At 55.9% G+C, this 13,855-nt stretch overlaps 1 protein-coding gene across 4 annotated transcripts; it reads right to left on the bottom strand.

Moving 5' to 3' along the window:
* Positions 1-246: 246 nt before the first annotated feature.
* On the bottom strand, positions 247-13,782 carry LOC123617638 (uncharacterized). Of its 4 annotated transcripts, none has more exons than XM_074341594.1 (6): positions 5,231-13,782; positions 2,849-5,133; positions 1,886-1,946; positions 1,614-1,665; positions 1,279-1,434; positions 247-1,199 (listed from the first exon to the last, which is right to left on the bottom strand). In XM_074341594.1, the coding sequence occupies exons 2-6, from the start codon at positions 2,932-2,934 to the stop codon at positions 1,036-1,038; spliced, it is 519 nt and encodes a 172-aa protein (XP_074197695.1). In that variant the 5' UTR covers positions 2,935-5,133; positions 5,231-13,782; the 3' UTR covers positions 247-1,035. The 4 variants fall into 4 exon arrangements, with proteins under 4 accessions (XP_074197695.1, XP_074197694.1, XP_074197697.1 ...); XM_074341593.1 differs by having other exon boundaries at positions 1,530-1,665; XM_074341596.1 differs by lacking the exon at positions 1,279-1,434 and having other exon boundaries at positions 247-1,278.
* Positions 13,783-13,855: the final 73 nt, after the last annotated feature.

Consider the following 13,855-nt stretch of genomic DNA (forward strand, 5'->3'; position numbering starts at 1 on the left):
ATTTGACCTTCACGCCTGTAAGCGTGTTTGCGCAGTACGGTGAGCATCACGCAATCTGTACACGTGTGTTTAGCAGGAAAACCAAGGAATCTGTACTTTCCCCAGCAGCCGTGACTGGTCTTCCAAACTCTCAGCTTCATGGGGTGTTTTCACAACTAGAGTTAGAGTTGGGGTTAAAGGGAGGGTCTCACCGATCAATGGATTAACTGTCTTGTCAGAATGAAGAATGTGAGAAACAGGAATGTCTGCTCGTGTTGTTCTAGGAAAGGCTGACTTGTTTATTCAGGATGTGAGGTGAGAATGGCGCCCCAGGGTCCCAGTGTCCTGTGGCCCCTGGTGGGGGAGCTGGAGGAGAGGGTCACGGCCGTGCCCACGGCGAGCGGCACCAGTGCAGGTGCTCTGGGAAGTGGGTGCAGGGGACGGGCCGACGCCCCCGACTCTGCTGTGACACAGGCCTGGCTGGGCGGGAATCCGGGCTGTCGGGCTCCCAGAGGGGGTCTTTCAGGAAACACCCAGCTCTGGGATTCTCCCCGATTCTGAGGTGTCTGCAGGTGCAGCCCTGGGAGGGGCTGGCTGCCCCGTGGATGGGAGGGAGCACCAGGTTTGGCTAGATCAAGCACCTCCACCTCAGACTCTGCACTTGAACCCCACGGGAGTTCCTCACCAGGTGGGGGGCCCACACCGGGGTCGGGGTGGGGCGGGCAGCCAGTGGATGGGAGTCAGCCAAGTTCAACTCAGGTGCAGGAAGGAGAGGCGGGTCCTTCATCTGTAGGAAACTCCACGACCAAGACTTGAAGGTGGGACGGCCAAGCAGGTGTTTGGGGCGTTGGTACCAGCGCACAGAGGGAGGAGCCCTGTGGGTCTGACCCGGGGGACCAACAACAGCTGACAGAGGAGGGGATAAATGGATGGACAGACGGGTGTGTGGCGGGGACCAGACTGGGAACCGGTGACAGAGCTGCAGGTGACGGGAGGGCGTGGAAGATGGGGTGGGAGAGTTCTACAGAGAAAACACCAAAGAAGTCACGGAAGGCCTCAGGCTGGGGCGCAGGAAACCGAGGTCCACGTGTCTGGAGGCGGTGGGACCAGCATGGTGTTCAGAAAGGCGCTGGTGCCCCCTGCCGCCTCCGCTCGGAACAGCTGCCAGCCCTGCTCTCCTCCCCCCGGAGGGAAGCACCGCGTCTGAGGCCTGTTACTCACTGAAAGGAGAAACACAGGGGCAGGTGCCGGACGTCTACTTTAGAGTCTCGCCCCAGCCTGGTCGTTCCCGACACTCACCTGGAAGGGACACAGGGCACAGACAGGTGGTGTGGTTCCAGGTAAGACAGCAAAGGAAGGAAGGAGAGACGGCTGCAGAGCACTGTTCCGGGCCTCCCTTCCGAGGGGGCGGGCTGCGTGGCTGGGGGGGGAGGTTCCTGATGGCCCTGTCAGGTCCTGCAGGAAACGCCTCCCTCAGGAGAGCCCCTCCATGGGCCTCAGCAACATCTGAGCACCAGGGGGTCTCAGGGAGAAACAGGCCCCCAACCCACCCATGGCAACATGGGGAGTCCCCAGAGAGTTTCTCCTGTAGTCCATCTGAGCTCCAGGGGCGAGTCGTGCAGCCGCCTTCTCACCTGCAGTCCCCCGTCCATTCCACAGCCGAGCATCCAGGCAGCCTGCTGGACTCTGAGACCAAACGTGGGAACGTCTGTGAGCATGCCGGGGAGAAGGTTCCGGAAGTGCAGCCCTCCCCAGCCCACCCACAGCAACAGCAGGTGCTGTCCTGGGTCTGGTTTCCCAGCCCTTTCAGAGTTTGCCCGGACCTCCCTGAGCCAGGGAGGTCGCCTGGAAAGGAGGAGTCACTTTCTCGGAACACAGTCTGTCAGGCAGTATCGTCAGGACGCACAGGGCGGCAGGCGGGGGCTCCCAGCGTCTCCACGGTCATCGCTTCGCGTCCATAGCTGTCACTGGGGAAGAGTTTTCAGACGGGGAGAGAGCTGAGCTGAGCTGGGGGCCGGCGGGGCTGGGGCAGAACTGACCACTCAGGGCCTGGTCAGAGGAGCCGAGACGCGGCCTGTCCAGGACACAGGCTGAGTCTGGAAGTCAGCATTTCTCAAATCTGGGTGATGTGCCCACCCTTTAAAAGTGGGGAAATCACCCAAATTAATTAATTTGAGAACTCTTTGCCTAAAAGACGAAATTTCTTTAATTCTATCAATTATTAAGTATCACTACAAGATAGGCCTTTCAAACTGCCAAAGTTAGAGATTATCACAAAAATGGAACCAGGCTTTGAAACACGTCTTCCTCCAGACTCGGCTTCTGACTCCCCGGACCCAAGTGAGCAGAGGCAGACCCTGATTTGGGGGCGCCTTGCAGACCCCTCCTGGAGAGGAAGGATGTAGGCTGTGACTCGAGGGTGAGGGGCATCCAACAGCCCCGGAGCACATGTGGGGCTCGTGGGAAGCACTGCAGCCGGACGCTGAAACCTGCTGACCCCGGGCACGAGCGGCTCTCTGCAACTGAGGACGGAGCCAGTGAGCACGCTGTGTGCACACGGGGCTGTGAAGTCACACAGCAAGGCCCTGGGCCAGCCAACCGCGGCCGTGTGGGTGCAGGCGGGGCACAGCTTCTGCACAAAGCACCAAACAAGGCGGGTGGAGGGTTTACGGACCGGGAACCGCGGGGCAGAGCCGGCCTGTGGGAACGCGCTGGCCGCCTCGGGGCCGACACCCTGCCCGGCAAGCCGGCGGCTGTGCCCCTGGGGGCAAGTCACAGCCCCCCCACCGCCTTCCCTTACGGGGCCAGACGGCAGTTTACTTGTGTGTGTGGCGCATATGAAAGTGAGTTCAAACATGTCTTTCCTCACCTGGCTCTGGAGAAACAGGAGCCGACGAGTATCGACACCCAGCAGTGAGCGCTGTGTTTGGATTCCGTGGATTGGCTGGGTTTCATTCCAAGAGCGCTTGGGTCACAAAGTCTGGGCTCCCTTGTTGTCGATAATCAAAGATGACTGACAGTCACGCTATTCTAGGTGTTACCAAAATGTGCTGATAGGAGTCACAGCAGCTGCTGCGATGGAACTGGCAGAACAGCTCAATGGACTGCCCTCTCACGCCCCCAGACCTCTTTTCATTAACCTGCTCACGCACTGGCCCTCTTCTGTTTCCCCAGAAACACAAGCTGTCCTCTTTCCCGCTCTGCTCTGGATGGTAGCCTCGTGCCCAGCTCACTGAGGACGGTGACACCACCTGCGCTGGTCTCCTTCTGGGCCAGCGTTTTCGCGTGTTCTGCCCCCAGAAGCCACAAAACGGCAATACAGAGCGAATGTACAAAGAGCTGAAGGAAATGGTACAGATTTAACCTACTCTTCCAGTTCTGACACCAAATCCCAGGGGCTGCGGATTTTCCTCACCACCAAGTGATTCTCGACGCCGGCTGTGTGTGTTCCCACTCAACTCAGTTCTGACACTGTCCGCGTGGAGATGGCGCCAGACCCCACCTGGGTTAAGGGCTGTGTCCTATAAGAGCCCCTCCACCCCCACTTCGGTTGTCACCTGGGTGGCCAGGACATCACCTGTGCTTCTGACCAACAGGTCAGGGCTCCTGTCCCTGTGGGGCCTTCACATCCAACGTGGGTGGTGACTGAACTCAGCCTCCCGCCCTGCTCCCCTCCTGGGGGGTCGGAGGTCGGCTGGGACTCAGACCAAATGCATATTTCTCATTATAAATCACAATATCACAGCATTACACCAGGTCCTTGCAGTTTTAAAGATAATTATTACTGGAACGTTTTGGCCATTATCTGTGTATGAGTTTGTGTATTTTTTATAAGGTACACTAACACATGTATATTTTATACATACGATTTGCCAAGAAGAAACACCTGGCTCTGCTTACAAGCGTCCGTACGCACGGTTGTGTTTCCCGAGTCTTCGACGGGAGGACACACATGTACGTACAGCAGCGTCCACACCAGGCCCGTCCCTGAAACTTGCCAGATGTGCGCATCCCTCCTGTTCAGATGTGGAGCCTGGGACAGCCTCCCGCCCGGGGAAACAGGCTCCTCGTGTGAAGGCGGTGACACTCGGGACATGTTGTTGGCAGAGCAACAGCACAGCCTGACCTGCGGGGCTGAGGGTGTGGGCCACCCTCCCAGACACTCAGAGCAACACAGGGGAGGGGGCTGAAGAGCCTGACTTTCAGGAAGACCTGCTCAGGGAGCCAAGGAGGCTTCCTGGGCCGTAAAGCTGGCAGCATTCCTGCGAAGCAAACCCACGCTGCGCGGGAATGGCTACTCACAATTCCCAGTGCTTCAGATCCCAACGGTGTTTGCATCTTATTCACAATTTCTAAAACCCTGAGACACTTCTACTCGTAGAGCAGACCTGAGTTATAGCCTGAAAGTGCAGGAGACAGTTTTGTGCAAGATGTTTCGCAGATATGGCATTCTGGTTTCTTAGAATAACTGCTTTATCCTTTTGCAAAGAAGCCACTGCTTCCTGAGTGACCTCCCGCTGCTCACGTTAGTCCCAGGAAAGAGTTAAGTTTGAAAAAGTGAAATTCCCTTGTCGGCCTGCCGTTTCATCCTTCAGTAACACCAAAACGTAATTCAGGTTTAAGTATTAGGAATATTTTTCTCTATATGAAAAATATAGCCAAACAGAACAAAATGCCCATGTACCTATACATGAAGATTTAAAACTGTAACTGCGGGCATTCTTTTCTAATACAGATTTGGCAAAAAGAGAAAAAAAAAGAAAAGAGGGCCTTTGAGCTGAGCGGGGGCCAAGGTACCTCGGACGTCGGAGGTCCCAGGTGAGCTGACGGCTGTGCTTACTCCAAGTGCCAGTCTGCCCGCGTCTCCGGGAAGCTGCGGAGACCACAGGGGACACTGGGTTTCACTGACCAGGCGGGTCAGGACCGTGCAGGGCACACTTCCCGACAACACTTGGCTCGTATCAGTGAGGTAATATTTTCAAGATGACTCTGAAATGCATCGTTAATGAATTAAGAATGACACACCTGCAGACAGTTGGAGCAACACATACCCTTAGGTGCAATCCTGAGCTCTCAGAAACCACACGATCGTGTCGGCAATCAATGCCGCCGTCATCCTGTGTTCCCGAAACGTGGGCTGCGCGCCAGGCACATCTGTTTTGGCAGAAAGAAGATCGCTTTTTCCAATTTTCATGCCATTGCATTTGCTAAAATACCCTTTTGCACTTACAGCTCAGGGCAAATATCTTACTTTTTTCTCCCCTGCGGACTTCATGCTTCCATAGGACTTTCCCGAAAACAAATTGGAAGAGTCGCGTTAGTTCTTCAGTAAATATTCACAGCCAGGACTGCAGGCGCTGTGGGGAGGACACAGAAGCAACGACACAGCCCCGGGTCCTGGAATAACTACTGCCGTGTTCTATTATCTGATTTGTCTTGTATGACCTGGTTCGTGCCCTCAGGGAAGTTATCTGCTTAGACGATACGCAAGCACTTAAAGGGATGGGTGAAACCAAACGCCGTGTCCTACCATTTGTTCAGTAACGACCACATGCCAGACCCCAGGTAAAGTGTCATGTTTTCCATGATTTCCCCTAATTTTTGTCAAAACATCCCTTCTTCCCACTGAAACTGAGGCTCAGAGAGGTTGAGTGTTTTACCAAAACTCAAAAAAGCAGAGCTGAGACACGGAACCAGGTTGTCAAATCAGAGCACATCTGTCTCTTCCCACCATGCCCGCCCTGCAAGACCTCCATGCGGCCACTGTCGTGGGGTCTGCAGGGCCGTCTCTTTAGGGGCCCTGATTGCCTGCGTCTGCCCAGTGCACGTCCAGACTCACAGCAGGGTCGAGGGCTGGCCCGTGGGTCCCCAGCTACAGCCCCCATCGGCCGGACTGCAGGCGGCGGTCATCCCAGACGTTGTTGGCGGGACTCAGTTCCTCAACGAAGGCCTCCTGCAGCTCTGGCCTCTCCAGCCTGGCGGCTTGCTCCACCGGAGCCGGAAACGGGCAGAAACAGTCACAGCCCAATGGTGAGGTGGCCCTGTCGCTCTGTGCCAGTTGTTGGAAGCCCCTAAGCCCAGCCCACACTCAGCAGGAGGGAAGCTCTCGGGGCCTGAGCACCAGGACCGTCCCTGAAGGATGCCAGCTTGGGGGGGTGCGGGGTGAGGGCATAACTGGGTTGACAATGAATGAAATTTCACTCTCACCAAAGGACAGAATGTTCTCTGAAACTCAGAAGCACAGAGCCCTTGACAGCTGGTCCAAAAGCCAGTTTGAAGGAGAAACAGCTGTGATGACGTGGGAGAGGTGGCAGGGGTGGGGGGAGTGAGTGGAAGGAGGTGGAAACACTGTAAGGCCATGAGGACCCTGGAGGACCCCCGAGGCACAGCGTGGCCCCCATGTCCTTTCCCAGGCTGACACGAGGGCTTGGGCAGAGGGGAGGGCGGTTAAAATGCAGATCTGTGCACGGCATGGGAGCTGTAGGACCTTCTCAGATTCCAGGCAAAGTCACCTGGGAGCGATGGCCTGGCTTCAGGACAGTGTGGGCAGCAGGGGGACTGGAAGGCGGGCAGACACACTGCTCAGCGTCAAGGTCGGAACAAGGGCAGGGCTGACACTAACGGTCTTCATGTTGGTCCCTGCAGCCACTGGGCTGGGCTGTGTCCACTGTCCCCACCCTGTGTGGACAGGAGGGAAGGGGGCCTCCTCCACCTATGAGCACGGCCGCTAGACTGTCCAGGGAAGCAATGTCCATCCCGGGGCCGGGACCCCCGCCCTGATGGCCGGGCACTGCTGCCGGCGTCGTCTGCTCGAGCCCACACGCGGGGCAGCAGGCACATGCACCTCTGCTCGGGGCTGGTGGAGCTCCGGACGGCGAGCTCCCAGGAAGTCTGCGTCCTCTGGGACCTGCCTGCAGAGACCGCCGGGAAGTCAGCTTCCCTACACTGCTTATCACCAGATTTTCCTGCTACAAGCCTCCATTGCAGGGTGTGTGTGACACCAGATCGTGGGAAACTCACCAAGTGTTCAGCCTCTTGTTTACTCGAGTGGATGCGATGGAATCAGCAGCAGCCCTGCCCAGAATCTGGGGAGTGAGTTTCTGGAATGGATTCTAAAATACTTGCAACACAGGGGTGGGCGTTGTCGGCCTTTGCAGTAAAGTCCGGGTCAATTACGAGCCGCAATGCTCTGAATTAATGCCACGTGACAGTGTGTTCAGGCTGCTTAACAGGCAGCGGTTTTAAAGGGACTTGACAAACTGAACTCTCGGCCTGTTTTCCCTTCGAGAGTCTGTGGTGGAACGCCCCCCACCGCCCTCCCTGGGAACGAGACGAAGAGTCTGCAGAGCCCAGAATTACCGCCCGTTACGCTTTGCTCGCTGACTGGGAGGTTTGGTGTCTCAGAGGCCCCACCACCCTCTCCATCTGGTACAGAGGGACCCTGTGAGCCGGTTCCACTCCCTTCAAACTGCTCCCAACAGCAAACCCGCCAGTCAGCACCCACAGAAACTAGGGTTAAACTAAAGAAACACTTTTCTCAGTTCCAAAAAGCATTTTGAGGCCCACCGCGTGCTAGGCCTGCGGGAATCCCCAGGGACTTGGATCCAAGCCAGATGAGAACAGAAGGAGGAAACGCCAGGGCCCCAGACCCCTGCAGCCCCAATGTCCCGAGCTTCTCCTCACGAGCCTTTGACGGTGAGATTTTTCCTACACATGGAAAGAAAAGCTTTGCAGTCTATGAAAGGGTCTCACACAAAACGATACAGAACACAGTGAACAAAGAAACGCACTGGAGGTGCAGATTGGGGCCCGCGGGGGAAGAGCCTTAGGGGGGTCTGGCCTCTGTGACGCCCTCCAGGACCCTGCGTGGCCGAGGAGGTGCTGGCAGGGACCCCGGGGGCCGTCCCAGGAGGCAGGGCGCCACGTGACAGCTGGTCGCAAAGACGGTGGCAATCTGATGGCAGGAAAGAGGTGGGAGCCCCCTTTTCCCCGTGGGGCCATCCCAGGCCTCAGTCCACCCAGTCTGGCCTGACACACCCTCCACCGGGGTGGACAGCGCTCTAGCAGTTGCTCTTTTGGGCTCCTCTGGAGCTGATGCCCCCAGGGCCCCCGCCCAGCCTCCCAGTGCAGGGACCCTCATGTGGCCTCCTCCCTGATGATGCTTCTCCCACCGAGACCCCTCACCACCTCCTCTGCCCGTGTCCGCCTTCTTACGGACGTGGGGCAGCATCCCACTGGGAGGGAGCCCTCAGCCCGCCTCTGCCTCTTCCCCCTCCTGACTCGTGGTCCTGAGGACCTGGGCTTCACCGGGGGGCAGCAGCCTGTGCCAACCAGCCGCAGGCAGGGACGCTGATTCCTGGCTCCTGGCTCCAAAAGCTGACTTGCTTTTCTACATTCACTTGGTTGAGCTCAGAGGAAATCATTTCACACTCAGGAAAGCAAGGAGAGAAGCAGTGGGGCGGAGACGTGTCCTCCATGGGGCGTCTGTGCGTTTGAGTGCAACCACACACCACAGACCATGGCCTCCCCACCTCCCACGACTGCGCCGCCCGCGTCCGACCCCCGGACGTTCTGGCCAGGGCTTCGAGACCTGCCTGCAGTTCAGGTGTGGAGACTCAAAGTGGCCAAGGCTGTAGGACCCAGGGCATCAGGCGCCTGTGAGAGTGAGGGACTCCGGGGGGCGGGGGGTGGCAAACCCCAAGGGTTTGATGCCGACCGTGATCTCAGTGCAGCCGCATGGTCCAGGGAGGGAACTTCCCCTCTGCTGGCAAGGGGCTCCCCAGGTGGGTGCACCCTGCTTGGGGGAGCTGCCTCCTGGGGGACCGTCCTTGGTTGGGACAAGGTGCATGTGTGTGTCCCTTGGGGGGATTCTGGTTGTGAAGACACAAACGGCGGAGCGCTGATGCCCAAGAGCCCCAGCGTCCCTGGTGATGGGTAAACAGGCCCCAGCGTGGGCAGCTCTGGTGACGTGGCAGAGTGGTCCCCACTCTGAGCTCTGCGGGTCCCCCTCAATCCCCTGGGGTCCGGGGCTGAGGGCCACACGGCCAGCACCCCGGGTGGGTTGGACTGCCTTATCCAGGGTCCGGGGAGGGTCCCGCACTCAGGCCTTGCTGCATAATACATGCTTAATGAGAATTCGCTCCTCACCCCATCACCTCTGGCTCACAGCAGACACATCTGGGTTTCTATCATGCCCTCCCCCCAAGAACAGAGCTACCCTGGGCCCTCTGAACAGTCCCCAAGGAGAGGCTGCAGTGAGGTCAACGCTGGTGGCATGGCCAGGCCAAGAATCTTCCAGAAATGACAGACCGTCCTCAAGGACAGGGCACGTGCCAGCCACCTGGGTAATAAAGATACTTCCTTAAACACGGTGATGTTTTCAACAAAGACTCTGAAACAATTAAAAAACAAGCAAACAATACGTGCAAAAAAGAGCAAAAAACAAGCTAACCTGCCACATGTTCTCATGCAAAAACATTGCTTTCCCCTGAAATTGCAGTTTGGATTGTTAATTCCATCAATTTACATGTAAATCTGAATTTCTAGCCTTTATATTGTGACACAAACAACCAAACTTCAACCTTGTTATTTTTTTTTTGAGGTTGAATCTTGGAAAAATTCCAGGTCTTATTTTCTCTTTTAGCTTAGGTCAGAAATCACCTGGCCTTTCCCTGTTGCACAAACTCAAGTCTCGGCATCTGAGGTGACAGGGCGTTGCTAGTTCTGCAGCCCGAGAGCCTGACTCCCGACCAGTCTCTGCCTCCCTCAGCTGCTAGGGCAGGGGGTCAGTCTGTGCTCTGCTCCCCGAATTCCTGCTCATTTTGCTGCAACATGATTCAGGTTGGATGCCCTCACCCCGACGGACATCCTCCGATGAACATGCCCCACAACCCTGACACACAGGTCCTCTGACTCTCCCTCCCCGAGTGGCTTCAAACTCATTAGATTCAGTTCCAGTTATTGGCCTTTCTTCTAGTTTTATTGCATAAAAACTAGAAAAAACACTGGCATTTCTAGACCGTGTACCTTGAAGTGTAAGCGTAAGGATTAACCTTGGAACAGAAGCACCCATTCGCTGGAACTCGGTTAAAAGCGGCTGGTGGGACAAGGCCTCAGGCCACTCCTGGTCTCAGGTGAGCCCAGGTTCTGATAATACGTCCCTGTGATCTCATCACTTTCCCTCTAGAATGGTGACCACACAGGCGTCATACACCATCCACGGTCGGGCAGGATGCATGTCAACAACTGAAGCAGACGGCAGGCCGGTCCCACTTAAGTCACTCAGGAGCTGGAGACTCAGGGACGAAGTCCCCACCTGGTGCTCCAGGCCTTGGGCTCAGCCGGAACCACTCTTTACGTGTTTACTCGGTTCATCAGGCCAAACTCAGTGCCTGCCCTGTAACAGACACAGAGGTTGGGAGGCCAGTGAGGTGGCCCCCTCCCACCCCCCACCTCCCAGGACCGAGTGGTCGGAGCCTGGGATGAGGCAGGTGACCGTGAGCTTCCAACTCACACCTACCACCGAGAGGGACTCCGTGGTCTGAGTTCTTCGGGGCAGGGCCGGACCTTCATCTCTGCTCCCAGGGCCCTGGGCCCCGCCCACAGTGGGTGAGTAATGAACTCCCATGTTTTCCACCTGGGGGTCTGCTGGGCCGGGGGCACACTCCTCACCAACAGCCTGTCACCCCTCACATCCCCTTCCTGACTTCCTCCGCCTACTGACACGGTGTCCTGAGACGAGAAGACAGGCTAAGGGACTGAGGGGGACCAGGAACGGGCTGCGTGCGGCCGCAGGTGAGCGCTGTCCGTGATCTCCCATCGCCCGCGTGCGTGTGCACACATGTGTGCGCGCAGGTGTGTGCGCATCTGGTACCCAGCGTGACTTGGGCACTGTCAACCTGGTTCACGTGAAGAAGGGGAACCATGCCCTCTAGTCCTGGCCGGCTCCCTCTGGCTGGGACAGCAGGCTTCCATCAAAGACGCCAGCCTCCCAGGCAGGCAGGCAGGCGACAGCCGGCTGGACGCCGGCCTCGGTGCATCAGCGCCCCCTGGAGGCCTTGTGAAAACACTGCCATTTAGACAAGGATTTGAGGAACAATGTGCCCCTGACACTGGCATGTGCTTTCTGAAAACTGACTTAGCAAGTCACCAACTGCCATGGAATGTCAGTAGATTTTGACTTCACTTCACTTGTTGGACCTTATTCCGAGTCAGTAATCGACACGCTGACGAGCGCCTCTAAAGCTGCAGATTTCCGTGTCGATTGTGTTCATTTTAAAGAGCGCCGCACCTCCAACACCAGGAACCGGCTCAGTGAACTGAACTTGCCCCCGTACAGCACGGCTCCCACACTGTACACAGTGGTCGCTGAAAATTATGTTCCATATTAAAATATGGTCACGGCAAAAGGGATTGAGAAGATCACAGAAAGGAGACTTAAAGGAAAAAACGAGGCAGTGAATGGGTACCTGCAAATACCCTGAGATCATACAAGAAGAAACAACGAAGCACAAAGGCAGGTCTCAGGTCGCGGGGCCGGGGCCAACTCCGCATGAGACTGAGTGTGGAGTCTGGGGGCCCGGGCGGCCTCAGCGTGGCCCCTGCGAGGCTGTCAGTGGGCTGCCTGCCCCCATGGCCCAGCTTCCCGTGCGTGGACTGGAGGCCTGGCCCGGCCCTGGCTTGTGTTGTGTGCTCTCCAATGAGGCTCTGACTCCACAATGTAACAGCCGGGAGTTTTCACAAACTGAAGAAAGGTTCTCAGCCTGAGACCTGGTTAGGACACACCAACTAACTCAGAACGTGAGGGTACAAGCCCGAGACCACGTTTTACCGACGAGGCAGCGAAACCCAGGGGTGGGGCCCTGGGCTGCGAGGACAGGGGATGCAGCTCGCCCCAGCCCAGGTCTCCGTGGAGACATGCTGCCTGGTCTAGGCAACGCATCCTCACCCAGCGTTCCGCTACCACCTGCCTCCCCCGAAGCCCTGGGAAACACCTCCGCATTCTTTTGCGACTCCCTATCAAACTTTTTAATTTTTAAAGCTCTATAGCAAGTTTGGGTAAGGGGTGAGAAAATGCTGACGTCTCAGCACAACATCTCACTGTAAGGGACTCACTCAGGTCCACGTGCTGCTCATCCGACGCCCGCCTGTCCACACTGAGGAAAGCGAGTTTCTCTTCCTCAAGTCCAGTGTCAGACACTGGACCAAGGGGCCCCAGCAGCACGGGTGCGACCAGCCCTCTGGGAGCCCGTTTCCATTTACAGAGTCAAAACCAAGTGCAGTGGTGCAGAAAAAAACATACCATGTATCGTTACATACACATTTCACTTCACAACTGATAAGGCGTCAAGGATCTGGGGTACGCAAAGCACACGTTCACCATGAAAGTCCTCTCCTCCTGTTCATAAAGACAACAAAACCTGCGCTCTCCTTCAGCCTGCCGCGGGGCCTCCAGTGGGCGCCTGCTCCCCTAGGGCTCCACCCAGCACAGCAGCCTCGTGCACCCCAAACCCTCTAAAGGGCTCACACTCCAGATAAATCACGTAACTGTCTGGGGACGATTCCAGCTGGGAGGATTTCCCAGAGTGCAAGGACAGCAAAATATCTGCTAACATTGTAATTTAAGTCACTGATCATGAACTTACTAAAAACAGTTAAAAAACGAAGTTTGTGTTCATGAAACAGGACATAACTGTTCCAAAAAAATTACCTACACCAGTGAAGGAAAGGCCCCGGGTCCTGTCTTTAGATCGAGTCCCTAACACCCAATTTATGCAAATTTAACAGTATTATCACACTATTCTCACAGGAAAAATGAGATTCAGTCAGCCAGTCCCGATTTACAGCCCGAGTAACTGTGGGAAATGAAAAGGCCCCCACGACTTCCCTGTGGCCCAGGCCGAGGCCAGGACGTCTCCAGCGAGGGTTCCTGTCTCTGGTCACCAGCCGCCCGCCCGTAGTCCTCCCACCGCCCCGCTCATGGGTGACCCGCCGGCCCGTCCTGCTCTTTGAGAAATTACTTGAGATACCGTGGACTCTTCTGAAGCCACAATACCATGAAACATCCTGGACTGGTCATTTTCAGAAATGCATAACTAAGTATGCTGTCAGGTACAAGGAATTTAAAAGTTGACTTCACCAGGGAGGCTGTTTATTAAGTCATTTTAAGAAATGCTCAATATAAAAGTTTAACACCTCAAAAAGGGGCTGGAAAAATACCAGGTTAAACGCCCCCGTATCTAGGAAGCTCCATCTGCTCCCTTCTAAAACTGAGGTCAAATTTCAGGAAATAATTTCTCTACTAAGAGTTTACAGTTGTCTATAACAACATTATGTATCTGGATTTCAACGATTAATTTCATAATCTACCAAAATATCACCTTTTGAGCTGCTAAATATAAATGCTTTCATATGAACCTTTTTTTTTTGAATTTCGAAGAATAGAACTTACTTAAGAGAAAAAAATCTTGTTAGAATTAAGAGAACTATCCACAAACTGCTTTTCAAACCAAACTGGGAGCCACAGTGCTCTCTGTGGGTCACTGTGTTCTAGCAGCGTGGGCCTGTGCTCGCCTCTCACCATCCAGCAGCAGCCCCAGCCCCGACAGGAGTCGGCCTGGGCATGGGGACCACAGGAACTGTGCACCTGCTCTAAGGACACCAACGCCCAGAGTGCCCGCGTGCAGAAGAGCTGAGATGCAGGAACACGACTGACCTTAGTATCTGCTGTAACCTGTCAGCTGAGGCAGGTGAACACTGACTATTCTTACTTGGAACTTTCCAGCCTGAGAAATGACTCGAGGGGTTCACGCAGCTGCTGCAGAGAGGCGAACACTGCACGGACCAGGCCGGGTGAGGGGGTGACAGGGGTGACACA

This window comes from Camelus bactrianus, chromosome 15, assembly GCF_048773025.1.
Source record: "Camelus bactrianus isolate YW-2024 breed Bactrian camel chromosome 15, ASM4877302v1, whole genome shotgun sequence".
Taxonomy (NCBI): Eukaryota; Metazoa; Chordata; class Mammalia; order Artiodactyla; family Camelidae; genus Camelus; species Camelus bactrianus.

Excerpts from the sequence above, each read along its gene's own strand:
- LOC123617638 (XM_074341593.1), bottom strand. The coding sequence starts at position 2,934 with ATGAAACCCAGCCAATCCACGGAATCCAAACACAGCGCTCACTGCTGG. Across the intron at positions 1,666-1,885 it reads GAGCCCCCGCCTGCCGCCCT|AGTCCAGCAGGCTGCCTGGA; the intron begins GTGCGTCCTGAC and ends GTTTGGTCTCAG. Across the intron at positions 1,435-1,529 it reads GACTCCCCATGTTGCCATGG|GACCTGACAGGGCCATCAGG; the intron begins GTGGGTTGGGGG and ends CGTTTCCTGCAG.